Consider the following 19185-nt stretch of genomic DNA (forward strand, 5'->3'; position numbering starts at 1 on the left):
GCTGTAAGGCAGAAGTGGTTTCCAATGTAAGGAAATGGCTTGTTCAGAGTGGTTAAGTCACTAACTGAGCGAGATAATGCCTCAGGGTGTTTGAGGTGGAAAAATGCAACGTCTCCTCCAGCACAGAGGCAGCTGTTGTTTTGCATTGTTCCATCCTCTATTTCGCTTGACTTTGCAGGGGATGCGGAGAGGGCCCTGATATCTGCACTTCATTAAGAGATCCTGTTATCCACCTAGTCGCTCTCGTCATTAGTGGTGTGGAGGGTTTTTGATTTGCTGCCGTTTCCAATGCTCAGTCAAGAGATCACCCTGTCAATAGAGCGATGAGCTCTAGCAAAGTCAGCGTGCAAGATCGTTACCCGATCTTTCCCGCTACACTTGATGTTGTTAGACAGTAGCCGATTGTAGTTATCAGATGTGAAAATGGTACTTTCGTCATTGTAAGGGTCATGGAAAACCAGGAAATATTAGGGATTTTTTTGTAGTTAAGCTCTGCTCTAAGATGTTTAATCGGCTAAATATGTTCTTGTTAAGTGTTGTCTGACTTACGAGTGAATCATTATTTTGAACCAGTTTAACTAATTTATCTTAATGATTCAGTCTGTATATAAATATTAAACATTCAACAGGCAAATCACAAACGACTGGAAAAGTAATGGAACATCATTCCTCAAATTGTTGGCACCCTGCATTTGTACTAAAAATACATTTAATGCCCATACCTGTCAAGATCTGATTAATACCAACAACTTCGTGATAAAAAAAGAATCTAGTATGTCATTCATTCATTCATTAATTCTTCAATTCTCCATACGTATAATCTCTCTTAAAATATTTTCCTGCTATGTATGGATAATTAACATGAAATACTTTTGTTGATGTAAGTTGATGTAACCTGAGGCATGACATACTATACTCTATAAAAAAAATATTCTCAGTAGCATTTTGTTTATTCTTTTATTATTAAGCATACAGTTTTTATGACCTCATATTAAATAAGAGACTACATGAAATTTGTGTACTTTTAATAATGTAGCCTATATTTCACACCGCTGAGCCATTTAAAAAGAGTGAGTTAATGCAAAAAAGTGAATAAAAATGGTAAAAAAAATATATAGTTTAAATCGGAATTTTAAAACACAATCTAGGGCTGCAACGCCCATAATGGATATAATTGACAACTACATTTCATTATCGATTAGTTGGATATTTGTGGTAAGCCCTGAGAAGCCCCGTCAGTGACGTCACTTCACTGAAACTCATTTAAAATACAACGGAGAGAAGTTGAAGCGGAAAAAACACGACCCAAGTTGTCCAGCGGACAAGAGCACTTAATAAACACTTCAAAGAAGATAATAAGCATACAGTTAATATGGAGTGGTTGCTGCATTACGTGCGCTGACAAACTGAATGTGCTGTTTGATGCACAAGAGTTGTTTCTCTCCAGCGCATCACTTACATTTTACTGCTATTTTCTATGTTCATAACGCAAACATGTTATGCATATTAAATCAGCCATGTATTTTACAAATCTGTTTGTTCTTACAAGCGAGTCTGTTAAACTCTGAGCAAGCGCGCACGTGCATCCGTGTCAATCAAACTGACCGAATGGAGAAAGGCAGCTAATCATTTACATCATACCACGATTTCAGTTTCAGTGTAATCAATTGTGCAGCTTTCATGGATATCAGACTGAAGTCTCAGCAGTCAAGGTGTGCTGGTTTTTAAAGTTTTTTTTTCTTCTTCTTCTCCGGCTCATGATAGGGCATGTAATACAGTGAATTTGCACTGGTTTTACAGATGATTGTACTATATTATACTGTATGTAATGCTTAATATAATGTGTCCTCATATTTGAAAGTCCTCCTGATAATGCAAAATGTTTCCTGTTTTGTAAGTCGCTTTGGATAAAAGCATCTGCCAAATGAATAAATGTAAATGTAATGTCTGATTTCACTAGTAAATGTATATTATGGCAAACATTATTTTACTTGATAAACATATTTACAATTTACTATTGTAAAAACTTTGATATTAAAATATTTAACTATATGTAATCAGTGTCAATGTACAATGATATATATCTAACATAATTAGGCATTTTTCAGCTGGGGAGATTTATTAATATTTCAATTCTTGTCACCATTGGCCTCTACCATCTGGGCTGGTTTTTTGTCCCACTCCATGCCCTTTTGATCATTTTACTCTTTAATGATGAGCATTTTTTGTTAAGTTTTACAACTAAAGGAACTGTTTTGCATATGTCCTTAAAGTAATAATGATAATAAATTCAAACTTAACTTTTCCTGACTCTTCAGGCTTTGTTCAGGCTCTTCTCTTCAGGCTTTCTTCAAAGTTTTGTGAGAGTATAGAATCGTGAATTCAGTAAAGTAAATCAAACCAAATCCTTACGCCTTTTATCTTTTAAGTTTTATGAAAAACCATATTTTAATAAAATACAGGAAATAAAATTTCCCTTTTATCCGATTAATCGATTAGTTGTAGAAATAATCGAAGATTAATCGATTATCAAAATAATTGTTAGTTACAGCCCAAGTACATTAATTTGATCCAATAATGTTGATATTGATTAAAACATTTCCATGTACACTTTGTCAACTACATATGCAGTAATTTAACATTAATTGAGTAAGAATGGAAGTCAAATTCTGCACTTTTGTAATAATTTAGGATTGACACTAGACTCATCAACTGGTAGAGAAATGTCTATTTCAGGTGTTTTCCTGTTGGGTGCATGTACTGGAACCCCTCCTCCCCCTCCCCATCGCTTCCGGCAGGCTCCCCAAACCACCCAACGTGTGCCAGCTCCCTCCCGGCTGCTGAGAAATTGCTCCAGACAGCTGATTTGTTGGTTGTCAGAACTGGTCGCTGTGTGGCTGATAAGGGCGCGGAGGCACGAGATGAAAAACTAACTGCCTCTCATGATTTCAAAGGCAGGCCCATCAGCCCTGGGCCTGCAGACACATGTAAATGTCTCTGGGCTGAAATCGCCAGGGATGTTTCCTCCACGCAGAGGGGCGCTCTGTAAAGAGCCACCCTTGCATGAGTTAGCCTGTGCTCAGCGTGCATCACAGAGAAGCGCACATCGCTGCAGATACAAGCTTTGAGCATTTCATGCTAATTGTTTGCATGTGGTTATTGCCGCCCTGGCTGTACAAACACAGCTTTAGATGATTCCTGTTAAATCCTTTTTTAAAGATGAACAAAGGTAGATGAATAGAAGATGAACAAAGGTAGATGAATAGAAGATGAACAAAGGGACATAAGGCAGCAGTAATCAGGCCCTGAGAGAGCACAAGCTTATCCACAGATAGAAAAGTGACATATTTTCTGATTAGCTGGTGCAGTCAGCCTGCTTTTGAGTTTTGTCAAAGTTTGTCCAAGCTTCTCTTTTATAAATTGTGACTACGGCTGTCAGGCTAGATTTTCAGTAAATAAAGACTTCAATTTGTGTCTGTTCCTCACACAAAGCTATCATATGGCTTCTAAAGAGTTTTACTTTTATGCTGCTTTTTTGGTTTTGCATATCCTTGTGTGTTCCACAGAAGAAAGAAAGTTATACAGGTTTGGAATGACGTAAGAGTAAATTATGACAAATGTAATTTTCGGTAGTACTACTGTGTTATTTTAAGGACATAAAAGCAACAACTATGGAGATGCTTCAGGCTAGCTCAGCAAGAAACAAAGAAAAAAGTGTCTTCTTACACCCAATCCTCTCATTCATGTCCATGACCTTAAGATCTATACTAGGAAAGGTGGATCATGGTAGACAGCGAAATAGAGTGGAGAGAGTGTCAGATGTATGACCTTGGAGGACACTGTGAGACCTGGTCCGGCCTGCAGTCGAATCATCAGGTCTGATCAGTCACAGGATGCTCTAATAGGCTTGTACAGGAAGCCATTGCGAGAGACGAGGTCACTGGGTAATTGGCTGTGAATCCTGTTCCAGCATCCTCCCATGGGGCGGCTGCTCCTGTAACTCACTTCCTGTCAATGATGTCAGCCCGAGAGGTTGCTAAGCCCAGACTGAAGGGTTGATGAGGGGGTACTGGCCATCATCCAGGGCCGACAACTCCATAGTAAATGGCAAGGCGGCAATGACTGTAGATCACCCACACAGCCTGTACATACAATAATTGCCCTTAATTACCTCATGCCCCAATACAAAGCCCTCATATGGTTGTAGCCTAGTCTTTGCTTCAGACAACACGGCCTTGGAATGTCCACAGGCTGTTCATAAGCTGTCTGATACATAATGCACGTGAACCTGGAAAACTGTTTATCGATCTATTAAATGCTAATCTGACTATACATTTATTTATTATGCAAAAAGTCATGTACTATGTAGAGCTGTCAGAATTAACGTTAACGCGCTTAGTTATTTCATTAATTTTTCTTAATTGTGATTAATGCATTTACCATTAAAACAGCATAAACACTTGTAGGAAGGGCAAAACATTTTCGACGTGCCCGTCCAGAGTAATTTCACCGACGCAAACTTCACAACACACACTCAACAGCGCTTCAGTGTCAGTGATTAAATGGTGCCATTTGAAGTACAAAACAAGCTCAGATGGGACTTGTAATAGAAATAAAGTATTTTTTTTAGTCTAAGTAAGGTACATTTTAATTACCACAGAAGCACATCAAGTCTAAACTATCACCAAATGCAGGAGATATTTTTGTCTGCTAGCGCTTTTCATGTGGAGTTCAACTCGATGCGAATCATGAAATCAGCTTTATGATTGTGGCTTCATGTTTATGGTAACATGAATAGCAATAGTCTACCTGCAGATTAATAGTGTGAATGAAAGTTTAGGAGATTTAATGCCCAGTGCTCTTTTTCTTTTTTATGTAATATTTTACATAATTATGTAAAAAATTCAAATCATTACTTTATGTCCATTTAAAAATGTATTTGGCAAGTAGCTGTGTAATAAGCGGGAAAAGATACTGTCAGCCAGTCAATAAACCTGTTTATATTTTGTTCAAAAGCCTTGAATCACACTGTGAAATGTAATTTAAAAAAAATTTTAGACAGGAAAAAAAAATCAAAACATATAAAAATTCGATTTTGTATTTTTTTTTGGAAAACTTTTTTTAGAAAGGATAAAAATGTAAGGCTTTTTTTTTTTTTGACAGAATTTTTTTTTACATTTGTAGGACATATGCTCAGGAAGGCACTAAGAAAAAAATAAAAATTCACACTGATGTTCAGCGCTTCCTCAATTTTGCAATTATGACTGGCTGACTGTAGATTAACATAGCATATCTCAGATAATCCCACCCCTAAACGACCCATACAAAAAATACGATTTGTAATTTCTTGCTTTACTATACATGTCAGTCTGGTGGCTCTTATGGGTGGTTCTTGGCAAGAATAAGCTACAGACCACACCTTTTGCTGCTGCAGTTCTGGCTGCTCAAGACTACTAATACCCCATCAATCTGTCTACAACCACATTCTGTGGACTCCAAACAGTGTGCCATCCACCTCAACCGAAACCTTTGTGTTTACCCCAGCTGGGCGGGAAGTGGATGCCACTGTGTCTTGGAGTCAGAGAGCAGATAATTCAGGTGGTGTTTTCTTCCCTAAACAAAACAAACTGTACATATAATTGTGGCGAGGATGTGCGGTACAGGGCCAGAAGCCACTGGCTTGTTTATCTCGTGCCCTGTTATCATCCTTCCCGCCTCTTCATCTGCTCTTATCACGGCCGGCATTGAGAGGGGCTCTGCAGCTTCCTGTTTTGGGCTCTCTGTCAACCCGTTTGTCCTTTTGACCCCAGGGCTTATCTCTCACTTTCTTTAAAGCCAAAAGCCTTGTCTAAAAGCAGCAGGGCATCCGAGCCGATTTATAAGTGCTCCGTCTTTGCTCTTTTTGTATCTGTTTTTGTAAGTTCATGTATGCCAGGCTAGCAATATTGTCCACCCACTTTTGAGGTAAATGAGGATTATATTTTAATGGTATTGTTCACCCAAAAAATGTAATTCTCATCATTTCTCACCTTCATGCCATCCCAGATGTGTATGACTTTCTTTCTTCTGCTGATCCCAAACAAAGGTTTTTAGAAGATTATTTCAGCTATGTAAGTTCTCACAATGCAAGTGAATGGGTACCAGCAGTTTGAAGCTCCAAAAGAACATAAAGGCAGCATAAAAATAACCCATAATGCTCCAGTGGTTAAATCCATATCTTCCGAAGCGTGGGTATGGGTGTGGGGGAGATACAGATAAATATCGAGGTCCTTTTTTACTATAAATCTCCACTATAACATTCTTCTTTTATTTTTGGCAATTGCATTCTTTGTGCATTTCACCACCTACTTGACTGGGAGGAGAATTTATGGTAAAAAACTGACTTAAATATTGATCTGTTTCTCACACCTATCATATCAATTCTGAAGATATAGATTTAAACACTGGAGACTTATGGATTACTTTTAAGCTGCCTTTATGTCCTTTTGGAGCTTCCAAATGTTGGTACCCATTCACTTACATTGTATGGACCTACAACTGAAATATTCTTCTAAAAATCTTTGTTTGTGTTCAGCTGAAGAAAGAAAGTCATAAACATCTGGGATGCCATGAGTGTAGGTAAAATGATGAGATAATTAAAATGTTTGTGTGAACTATCCCTTTAAGTGTTTTGGTTTGCCTGCCAGCAGTGCCAAGAACATTTAACCAGCTACATAAAACAGCATTTTTAAGATCAAACAGAAGCTTTTGCCAACTGGTACTGGCCATGGACTGAACAACCGTGCAAGCGGTAATTGCAAATGTTACATCACCTAATTAATAATCAAGAGCCAAGATGGTAAGGTTTACAATGTGTCGCCTTCAGGGCCATTTCAGAACGTTTCTCCGCCCCAGATTTGTATGTATTTGAGTATCTTTGTGTGAATGTGTTGGACAAATGATCAGAACTCTCTAACCAAACAAAGGTCTAATTTAAGACTCATACGTTTTGTTAATCAGCCAATCTTCCTTGTTCTTAGTGGATGGTTTTACTCTGTTGTGCTCCTAGGTGAAAATGGATCCTCAGTAAATGCACTTAGAAATGAGGCAAAACAGTGTGTCATGTATTGAAAAGCTTGCAAGGAAACATCAAATGTTTCGTAATGGAATTTAGATGCTGGCTGGCTCTCCAAATCCTATTAAAACAGCTTTGAGCCTCCTCCATCTCTGAGGAACAGGCTCAAAGCTATTTTAATAGTGCCCAGGACTTCATCATTTTAACAGCAAAAGAGTTCCTGCTCTGTACTAGATACATAATTTGCATGGCATTAGGACCAGATAAAACGAAGATTGCTGCACGACTCAGTGGCTCATTTATGCCTGCTCCATACGATAATGGCAATCAACAGATATTTGTTGCTTTTCCTGTTCATTTAACTGCTTCTGTGTCGGTTCACTTCAATCATGTTCTGTTTTTTTCCCCCTCTTCCTTTCTTCCTTGTTTTCCCTTTCCTCTTCCCCCCTTCCTCGGCCCCTCCATCCTCTTCCTATTCCTCTTCACAGGATTTGGCTTTGTAACTTTCGAGAATGAAGACGTGGTGGAGAAGGTCTGCGAGATTCATTTTCACGAAATCAATAATAAAATGGTAAGTTGGTTTCACCTCTTTGCAATTTGTCAGTTCGGGGGCCGAGATTAATATTTGATGCTGGAAGCAGAATGTGTGCTTATAATGGGCACTGTACACAGAGGGTGACAGTGAGGGTGGGTGTGTGTCACCCCTTTCCCCCATCCAGCGTACTTTCAAGGGGATGAGGAGTCACTGGTGTGCACTGGCCACAAACCTTGAAATTGTGTCTTGGATCCCTGTATACCAAGCTTGGAGAAAAGACCTGTCTCCTCTCCCCATCGCAATTCCCTCAGCCAGGGAAGACTGGAAGAAGATGTGGCAGTCATTCCATGGTCTTGTTAAAAGTGTACAGTGCAAAAGATTGAAAGAAGATTTAAAATCAAGGCATGGATGCTTCTTGCATGTTAGCACCTGATGCCCTGTCATGTGATTTCATGTTTGCCACTAAGGTTTGTATTAGATTCCCAATGTCTCACCAAGATTTCGAGAATGAAGGACAGCGGAGGGACACGGTTACTGACCTTGAGGTTTCTACAGGCGGGCCACAGATGCAGCTCGCACTGCTCGGAACGATTCTCCAAATGAGGACAACCCTAGTGTCATTCTATATGACAGCCAGTTAGCATGGTTTTTAATGAAGGTCAGCACTGTCAGTAAAGTTCAGTTGCTTATACTTACAAATTACTGAGAAGCATGTGTCTCCAGCAGTTTTCCATGAGCTGGAGAAGAGAACCGACTTGTGGCTTTGATGGACAGTTTTGGGGAGTAACTCAAATTTGTGACACTACTAACTTGTGTACATTTTACCTTAGTGCCACAGTAGTTCAACTGTTATCAAAATAGTATAACATTTTATATAAAAAAGTATAACAAAACAGGATACTTTTTCCATTACGTAGTAGTGTAGAGGGAGTTTGGAAAATAATCTGATCATTTTAGTGAATAGGTTCACTGGGACGGTTCATAAGAGTTGCTATGCAGAAGTCCCTACTCAAATTTTAGTTCTTGTTTTAAAGTGAAATATTTTGTTGAATGATGCTGTCCATACTGTGTTTTTAATGATAGTTGTATTATATTTAGAGTACATTTATCTGTTCAATGTAGTGTAATGCTGTGACCCTATGGACGATTAGTCATTTATTCAAAAAACCCTCTTTGTTTTTGTGCTAGAAAAAACAGCATGGCCCTGATTAAATCCCTCATGATGTAGTTATATATTTAAATTATGTAGTTAGTTATATTCTACAGTAATGGAGTCATCTATTTTTTGTTAGTAGTACTATAACTTGCTTTTTCAAAAGACAAGTTTGATTGTATTTTAACTTCTGTAAATCATGAGAGGCTTGTAGCTTGGCTTCCTCAAAGGAATATTTCTGGTTAAATACAAGTTAATCTCAATCGACAGCATTTGTGGTGTAATGTTGTAACTTGTCCCTCCTTCTCTTTATAAAAAAAAGCACAAATCTGGGTTCCAGTGAGGCACTCACAATGGAAGTGAATGGGGCCAATCCATAAACGTAAAAAAAAACTCTGTGTTTCAAAAGTATAGCCACAAGTCTTAAACAATATATGTGGTACCATGATTTTAGTGTTATTAAATCTCTTGCTTACCTGTTCTGTGTAAAGTTATAGCCAATTTTACAGCTTTTTTGCCATAAAATATAAGACCGTAAATCTTAAAACCCTAAAACAACCATAAAAGCGATGATGTAAACAACTTTACAGCTTATATAATACACAAGTTTTAACAGAAGAATTAATGTAATTGCTTTTATAAAATTATAAGCTTCACATTTCTGCCTTTAAGCCCTCCAAAAAATGGCCCCATTCACTTCCATTGTAATTGCCTCATTGTAACCTTGCTTTTTGTGGTAATAAACATTATGCCACAAATGCTGTCGATTAACTATAACTTGTATTGAACGCAGAACATTCATTTAAACACGGTTAATGACACAGCGAATCCCAGTATTCCATTCCAAGTATGACAGCAGAGCAAGCCTAGCCTCTCCTTGACTCGCCATTGATTTTTATATGATATCGCATCAAATGTTCTCATTATTCAACTAGTGCTAGAAAAAGGAGGAGTTTTATTTCTTTCTTTTTTTACACATTTCACCCAGTGTCTCTTAGCAGGAACCTCGCTGTTGATCGACTGGTTAGCTTAAATTGGACCATTGGAGAATTGCTTGCATTAGCTTGGAGGTTTTAAGAAAAAGGTAAATAGGGGAAAAGGGGGATCATACAAAAAGCATTTAAAATTAAATTCTATTCTTATTTACTCACACTCATGTCATTCCAAATGCTTCTGACACTTAATGTCTTCTGTTGAACAAAAAAGGAGAAATTAAGAAGATTGTTGATGCTGCTTTTTTTCATAGAGTGAAAGTAAATGGTGACTGAGGCTCTCAGTCCCTAACATTCTGCCTAACATTTCCTTTTGTGTTCCACGGAAGAAAGAAATTTATATGGGTTTAGAACAACATAATGATGACAGAATTTTCATTTTCGACTGAACTATCCCTTTAAAATGACAGCTTTGTCATGGTCCTTCATTTCAGATCTAAGAGTGACATCATATTTGAGATGTTTTGCCACAAATGCGAGGCATGAAAACAGGAATAAGGTCAAGGAATGTTCTTTGAGAAAAACAGTAAACACTGTGCACATACCCTGTCTTCCCGCTCTATTTAACTCTTCTTTCTGATTTCAATTGCCATCATCAAGTTCCTTTGCCAACAAGATCAAAGTGGTCTCTGAAGCATCGTCTGCTACAAGCCTGTGTGCATATTTGACTTGCTAATTCTACCATGGTAATATTGTTATTATCATAAATATTTTGTACTGCAGCCGTAATGATCTCCCTCTGCTTGTGGAATGCCAGCTTCGTGTGTCGACTGCCTGCTTGGTGAGTCGCCTTCTTCAGAAGCGCCATCTGTGACCCCGACCCCAGGCTATGAAGCGGAGAGTGAGGCATGCTCAGTAGCTTTTTCTAGAGAGGCTCTGTTGACCCAGTAAGGCCAATCACAAGCTGCCAGGGACCTGGATATCCATAAATGACCCTAAATGGTTTCAGAGTCTGGAAAAGCTGGGCCGGTAGATGTCTCTACAGACTCCAGGTTTCCTGATCTGTTCATTTGATATCTAGCCTGGAAATCCATCCAGGCATTACACATTTAGGAGACATTTCCTTGATCCCACAAACTTGAGGACAGGTACACTGGGCTTGGTGCCCTAACTAGCTGGAAGTTTAGATCCCAAGGAAAGGGGATGTGATGGATAGAGATTAAGATGAATGAACTGTTTAGAAATAAATTTGAGATGGAAAAATTAAAAAATACGTGAAAATAACAGCTTAAACTAGTCTAAGCTTGTTTGCTGGCCTTAGCTGGTTTATTCCTGTGTTCAATACAAGTTGAGCTCAATCGACAGCATTTGTGGCATAATGGAAAAATACCACAAAAAAATAATATTTTGACTCGTTCCTCCTTTTCTTTAAAAAAAGCAATAATCAAGGTGAGGCACCTACAACGGAAGTGAATGGGGCCAATTCTTTGAGGGTTTAAAGGGAGAAATATGAAGCTTATAATTTTATAAAAACACTTACATGAATTCTTCTGTTAAAACTCATGTATTATTTGAGCTGTAAAGTTGTTTAAATCCTAATTTTTACAGTCATATTAGGGTTTAGAGTTTGTTGAGCCATCGTCATGGCAACAAAGTTGTAAAATTGGCTATAACTGTTACACAGAAATGGTTAGTACATGATTTTATAACACTAAAGTCATGCCTTAACCTTTGAAACAGTGAGTATTTTAATGTTTACAGATTGGCTTCCATTGTAAGTGCCTCACTGAAACACAGAGTTTTGGGGGGGTTTAAAGAAAAGGAGGAGCAGGTCAAAATACATTTTTGTGAAAATCAATATTATGCCACAAATGCTGTAGATTGAGCTTAACTTGTATTGAACCCAGTATATTCCTTTAACCTTTTCCCCACCTGGCGAATATGGTCTGGGTGGTGTCACAACCTTTCTAATCTGAAAAGTTCTCAGCACCCTATTAAAACCAGCCAAATGACCAACCTAACCTGGCCTTGCATTGCCTTGCCTTGCCTTAAGATGCTTTTTTTTCTTAGCAAGGACATTAAAAGTAAACAAGACAATGCAGGAATATAAATGGCCAACTCATCTTTAGGGAGCCAAACACTCATTATGTCTTGATTATTTTATCAATGAAAACAATTCAATGAAAGCAGAGTGCAACTAGTTATAAACTGCACAGATTTGGATGGGAAACACTACAAATAGATCAACATAATTGTTGTTTTGACTGGTTTCCATCCCCTTGAATGGCTCATTCTAGAGTCATAAAATCCTGTTACATCTGTTTGCATGCTTTTTTCCAAAGTCCCATTCTGTACATTCTGCATTTTATCAGACATTTTAGGAACTTTTAACTTTCCTTGTGCTGTCTGTCCTGGGGAATACTGTGGAGCAAATTCACTAAACAGTTGCAACACCTTTGCATGCAGTATTATTTACTAACCACCCGCAATCCAATTCCTTTTCACAAAACCTATTGTTATTTACCTGACGCTTTTACTGCATGATTTCTGCGTAGTTTTTGGAAGTTAATTTAAAAGAGATGTTTGTGTACATGTTCTATTGATAATGACAGTATTTACTTATCATGAAGAAGAGTAGTATGACCCCATGTAAACCCCCTCTTTGGGAGTTTTCATGGACATATGTCTGCACGTTATCGCTCTCTCTCTTTGCCTGTCTTTCGCTGCCTTGATCTCTCTCTCTCTGGGAATCATCACCTTTCTAACCTTGGAACTACATAAGTCATCTCGTCACATCATATTCAGAACACATCCTTTCCATTACCTGCCGTTATTATGTGATCAAATGCTCTGTCTATACCCTCCACGCCCTTAACGTGTAAAGAGCAATGCCACACCATGGCCGTCCGTGCCTGCAGCCAAATGATGTGAATTCTTTGCTCATGTCCTCCCTGCCAGTGCCCTTGCTTCCTGCAGGCATTGCGGAGGTTGTCGTTCTGATTTCTGTTACCGTTCCCGCCCTCCTCTCAGCTTGCCCTGGCCTCCCAGCCGGCTTGCCGCCTGCCCACCGCAAGTCGCCACATTAGCATGTATGATAAGTGCCAAGAGTGTCAGAAGGCCAATTTAGTGTCTGCCTTGCCGCGCCGAGGCCCGGCATGCGCTTTCATTGGAAGATAATCTACCGCTGTGAGAAGAGAAGGGGAAAAATGTCTGCTCAGGATGTGAGAAAATGACTCCTATTTTCCCGCCCTTTTTTTGCCTGAAGGATTCCTCTCTGAAGCTATCTTTAAGACATGGTGCAAACAGCAGTGACAGGGCAATGTTAGTGTGCTTTCATTCCTGCTTCATTTAGCAGGCACGCACCACATCTGGGTCCAGTTAGATGCACCACAAATATGTGAATTTGGATTTGATAAATTTTTTTTCCAGTGTTGTTGGTTTTAAAAAATGTAGCTTGGAGTGTAACACTTTTTTAGCTTAGCTGGAATATTTGAGCTTACTGAAGCTAATATGAAAGATACTAAAGTGAATATATTCAGTAAATAATATAAGCAATTTAGCAACATTTATTAATCTGGAAATATTAAAGAGATATTTAATAAAAAAATGGTGTCATCATTTACTCACCCTCATGTTGTTCCAAACGGATATTACTTTATTTATTGGAGATGTTTGGTAGAATGTTAGCCCCAGTCACCATCCACTTTCATTGCATTGAAAAAAGGTGCAATGAAAGTAAATGGTGACTGAGAATAATATTCTGCCAAACATCATCATTTGTGTTAAATCACATGAGGATGAGTGAATGATAACATTACATTTTATGGTTGAACTGTCCCTTTAAATTCATGTAAGATAAAAATGGTTTTAATTCAAGCATCTTGGGTAAGTGTAGCTGTGTAGTGTGATTTCTTCAGTGTCTCAATACTTTCCCCTATCCCAGTTAAACATGCAGACAACTTTTAAACATTTGTAGGTGAACTTCCCTGAAGTGGCACTGTAGCAATTTAACACTCTCAAAACATTGCTCTGTTTGTTTGAGAATCCCAACCAGCCCGGCACAGCAACAAGCATGACACAAGCAGTGGCTTCTTTTAATCTGTTTTCTGATCAATGGCACATGGGGGTTGTGTTTGGAAACATGTTTAAAAAAAACATTATTTTTCAGTTCCATTGTTGACACTATACACTTTCATCTTGTTTTCACAATATGCTTGTAATCAGATAGAGTTAAAACAGAAAACAAACAAACTACATTAACGGGTCTCCAAAGCAAATAAATCAGGTGTGAAAACCCTTTACAAGGCCAGATATTTTTTCTTTTCTTTTTTTCTGTTTGTAAATAGCAGCTAAGATTGTTTAGAAGTATGTCAGTTTATTTGCACCCTATCACCCGGATCTGTTTAGCCCTTTTATCTAATATATGTTTATTGTCGCTGTGTGTGTGGTGTCGAGATGTATTTACACACTCCTGTCACAGTATCTTAAAAGTAGGTTGGCCTAATGGAAGGGGATTGTGATATTTGAAAAGATTACAGTAATTCAGCTGGTTGTAATGGAGCAGGCTGATTCTAGAGAGCTCTCCGTGATCTTGAAATGTCACAACAAAGAAAGGAGGAGATTCAGCACATTTGCTCCTTAAATTGAAGGGCAGGGGAAAACAGATGAAGAAAACAGGGTGCGAGAGTTTGTGCATGTGAGAGAGAGAGAGAGAGAGAGAGAGAGAGAGAGAGAGAATAATAAAGCAGGGGCACGGTTTTCTCTACTTAAATTTTTCTCTGAATTTCACAAACATAGTACAGTGGAGGAATGATGTCATAAAGATGAGAAAGATGACATTAATAAACACTCACCAATTGCAAAATTCAAGTAAAAACTAGCTTTGGCGATGAAACCCCAAGTTATTCACCATTAAAAAAATATTCCCTACTTTATTTTAATAAAAATGCCCAATTTTAAAATATTTATGGCCAGTAAATGTTAACAAAAAGTTAATTCTGGATTCTGTTTGTCACATTTAAAACAAAGAGCTCTAGATTAGATGGTAGATAAAACGTATTGAAGATGCTATACAAGCCTGTGTGTGTGTGGCTTTTGAAATGAAACCAGAGCAGAGCCCTGATTAAATGCTTGGTTTCAAAGTCTAGATTTATTCTATCTTTATGTGGTTACCAGAGTTCCCTCTGTAACAGGCTGTTGAAACAGACATTCTGTTTGGGAAGCATAAATAGCCTCTGACAGGCATTATTTTTTGTTGGCGAATATAGATTTCTGTGTCAGATGGAATAGCTGTAAGTGTATCAATAATGTACGGCAACCCCAAGTCTCCGATGTAATTTAATTCAAGTTGCGATGAATTATGCCTTAGTGTTAAGCCGCGAGTTCTGGCGCCTCTGGGCAAAAGAGCAGGGGGTTGTTTTCTTTTTTGTCTTTGCCTTGCCTCTCATGTCTGTTTTATCTGTGGGAACTGTACAAACAAAACATAGAATATGGCATGACCTCTCGAGTAGTGATGTAACAGGATTTCACTGGGAGAGCTGTGATAACATTTAAATATGTTGTAGTTGATGTGAGACCACACACACACACACACACACACATACACACATACACACATATGCCCTGTAGAAGAAAGCTTGATGTTATCGCAGTAGCTATTTGAATCTGTGTAAATCTTTATATTGATGACAGTTTACACATTCAGTTTAAATTAGAGTTTGATTTTCCTGTGCATGTCATACAGGTACAAAATGTTACAAAAATCACACTTTACCACCCTTTAGCATATATTTGCATCTAGCACCATTTGTGCTACAGATATGATGCAGTACCTCAGAATAGAAAGCTTAACACTTAGAGAAGTGTGTGGCAGATAACAAAACAAGCAAACAATCAAACAAAAACAATTAATTAATAAAGGAGGCATCCGAGGATAATCTAGGGACCAGAATATGATAGAGTTTTCAGGATGGGCTCATTTGACCTACCAGATAGAACACCCTAGCAACCACATAGCAACACGGTAAAAAACAATCTTAATAATTTAGCAACTGAATAGCAATGCCATGGCATCCTATCGTCAATCTTGTTTTACAGTAGTTCTTATGGTGTTACAGTAGTAACAATAACTGTAGTAATGGCCAAGAGTTGCCTCGCAACAGTTTGCATTCCCTCAATTATTTTGGATTCTCACAAAATAGCTTTATCCAACCCTTACAAAAATCTGGGTAAAACTAATGTTTTACTATTTTAGTTAACTATAGTGGCATTAATATGGCATTTGTAAAAAAAACTCACAAAAAAAAACTCACACACAAAATGTACTATGGTTTTACTACAGTAACAACATTTTAACTGATATAATTTTTGTAAAACCACAGAAAAAAAAACAAAATTATTGTAATACAAATCAAACAAACAAACAAAACAATACAAAACGCAGTAACCACGATTTTTGGTAGGAATCATATTTGGTAAAGTATATGGTACATATACTATAAGGTACCATAAATGACCATGGTGTTACTAGTGTAAAACCAGTTTTCTAATAGGGCGGTGTAGAGAGACAGGAAAGCAGGGGAGAGAGATGGGGAAAGGAGATCTGGTCATGACCCATGCCGCAATCGAACCGGAATCGAACCTTCTCGCATACCTGTCCAGGGCGAGAGCACTTTAAAAACAACTCCCCTTGACCTTCTTTATTTGTTGACAGTCTATAAAGTTAGATTCTCTACTTTGATGGTGAAATATGTTCTCATGCTCAATATCAGAGATGAAAAATTGATGTTTGAATGAGGGGGGCCCAGCTTCTCAGTCTGGCCTTGCGAATTCTCCAGTGGTACAAAGGACAGAATTAAGACTTAATTCCTCAGTCAGCCCACCTGACTTCTGATTAATGCTTTCTTTATCATATATATATATAAACTCATTGAGCACTTTATTAGGAACAAAATTGTTTATTTTATTATTGAGTATTTATCTGAGTTACCATGGCCTTCCTGAGTAAACTATAGAGACTGTTGTCTGTGAAAATCCCAGGAGATCAGCAGTTACAGAAATACTCAAACCAGCCTGTGTGGCACCAACAATCATGCCACAGTTGTAATCACTGAGATCATATTTGTTCCCCAATTTGATGGTTGATGTGAACATTAACTGAAGCTCCTGACACAAAGCTGCATGATTTTATGCATTGCACTGCTGCCACACGATTGGCTGATAATCACATGAATAAGATGCACAGGTTCCCAATAAAATGTTCAGTGAAAGTATTTTTATATATCAACGTTCACACACAGGTTAGTGAATTAGACGCAGTGTCTTTAAAAAAAGTTACTATAGCAGGGTTTAAAATGGGCGAGGAGGAGGCGGGAACCAGCTGAACAGTCAAAATAATGTTTAATGAAAACTTAAAAAGACATAAACATAAACGCACGGCAGCTGTATGTGGCTCTCTCTCTCTCGAACTGCCGCATCCGCCTCTGCCTTATCCCTCTCCTCGGCTGATTATCCTGATCGGGGGCTGGCTGTGCGCACCCGCCCCACCCTCGTCATCACAGTTACCTTTGTGGAATGACCCCATTTCAAAGTCAAAACAAGTGGCTGAAGTTTTTGTGTGAGTGACGTTTCTTGTCACAAGGTCAAGGTGTCAGATTAGCAGATTGGATCTAATCCATCACGAACCAGCCAGTTAATAAGCCAAGTGTGTGCTCTGTGGAGCTGATCAATCCTGTCTCACACCTCTCGCTTGCTCACACCAGCTCTGCCGAGGACACTGACACTAATGGCCACATTTGCTCCAGCCCACCAGTGCTGTGTTCCCACTCATGATTTCCTGACAATTAGTGAGGCGAGTGAACGCACCCTGTTCTCATCTCTGCTGTCATCCTTTCTGGCTTGACCGTCCACTTAACCTGCTCTTTGGGGTGAATGGTGGATGTGAGATATAATGGGGTTTTTACCTCATGACATGTACACACACACACAAACACATACAGTAAACAAACATAGAACACTTTGAAGTCTCTGTTGGACTTTGTTGCAATGTGTTTTACCACACATTGCAGGTGGCAAGATGAAAATTACAGATAAACGTGTAACACTTTTTAATAACTTTCATATGTAAGTCATTAGGACTTGACAGAGTTTTCAGTCTTGGAGAAAATCTGTGGAATAATGTGGAGAGAATTTAAAAATGAAAAGTGTTAAACAGAGTTTAACTATACTATAGTCCTACTATAACCTTATTTGCATTTCAAGCATTATCAAAACTTTTAACAAACTGACATGCTGTGTAGTTGGAATTCTGAAGAAATATTCAGAGATTTCTGTGGTATTCTGCTGGCACAAATTGCATGCAGACCTATAATATGAAAATGGTGGTGATGGAAATGACATTTTATAAATGTTGGGCTAATTTAGGCTAATTTCATAGCAAACAGTGAATGAATCCTAAAGCCCCATTCACACTGGCAGCGACACCATCCCATTCATTTTCAATGAGAGCACAGCGACTTCCGGCGACATGAGCTGTCGCAACCGTTGGCGACAGAGATCGCCGTGGGGAGCAACATTTGCGAGTGACTACAAATGAGCGTGAAGCCAGAGGGGCTCACGTCATCCATCTCTAGGCAGGGTGAGTGTGAGATACTGGAGTTGACTCAAGAGCAGACAAGACAGAGAAGTTAAATGTTTCTGTGAGCACTTTCACTGTTCTATATCATTTGTCTTTAACCACATACGTCGTTATGGCCTAATAAAACGATGCGATGAAAACCGTGTCGGCATTCTGAGTGACTGAGTCATATATTGATATTACGCTCATCTTGTTTAATGATACGATGCATTATGCACTGCTGCTGGTTATATAAAACGCTCTCCCCTACAGAATGGGTATTTTTGGAGCAATTTCTTGTCAAATTAGTATGATATCTTAGTTTTATTGGCAGTAACATCTGTAAACAGCATTTCAAACGCTACTATGGCCAGTTGTGCAGTCCACTAATAACTTTAGAGTGGCAGCAGCAGTAGGAATGCCCACAGATCGCAAAGTCTAACAACATGCCGCCCATGGTGTGAACGGGGCTTACGTGCACACGAATAAATATTATTTTCACAACTTTTGCTAAATTTGGCAAAATTACTGATTGATTGGAAATTACGCCAAATATAAATGTTCTGCCCTCAGATGATTTTTACCTTGATTTTTCTGTTTTCTTCACTTACACTTGCATCACTTGTCTCAAGTTTGAGTTTAAGAATGCTCTTTACTGACAGTTGTTGACTCAGTACACCAACTTTTGAAAAAACGTAGCTCGAAACAAAATTATTTGACATGGTGGAAGTGATACCAAAACTGTTGGAGAGTTGTAATTTTTCAAAAATGTATAGAAACAATTTTTCCACAATAAATACTAAAATAATTAGTTTGTTTCACTCTAATTTAGATTGTCATAGCTTTTTGTTATCATGGATTTTTATAGTGTGTTCCGGTCAAAACTGACTATTTATT

General features: G+C 38.4%; 1 protein-coding gene across 7 annotated transcripts in view; it reads left to right on the forward strand.

Annotated features, from left to right (window-relative positions):
• LOC127629652 (RNA-binding protein Musashi homolog 2-like) overlaps nucleotides 1-19185 on the forward strand; it is a 363022-nt gene that overhangs the window by 267041 nt on the left and 76796 nt on the right. For all 7 annotated transcript variants that reach the window (XM_052106790.1, XM_052106789.1, XM_052106791.1 and 4 more), the window contains exon 8: nucleotides 7543-7625. In XM_052106790.1, coding sequence (XP_051962750.1) covers nucleotides 7543-7625 — 83 coding nt within the window. The remainder of the gene's footprint in view (nucleotides 1-7542; nucleotides 7626-19185) is intronic.

Source organism: Xyrauchen texanus, chromosome 36, assembly GCF_025860055.1.
Source record: "Xyrauchen texanus isolate HMW12.3.18 chromosome 36, RBS_HiC_50CHRs, whole genome shotgun sequence".
Lineage (NCBI taxonomy): Eukaryota > Metazoa > Chordata > Actinopteri > Cypriniformes > Catostomidae > Xyrauchen > Xyrauchen texanus.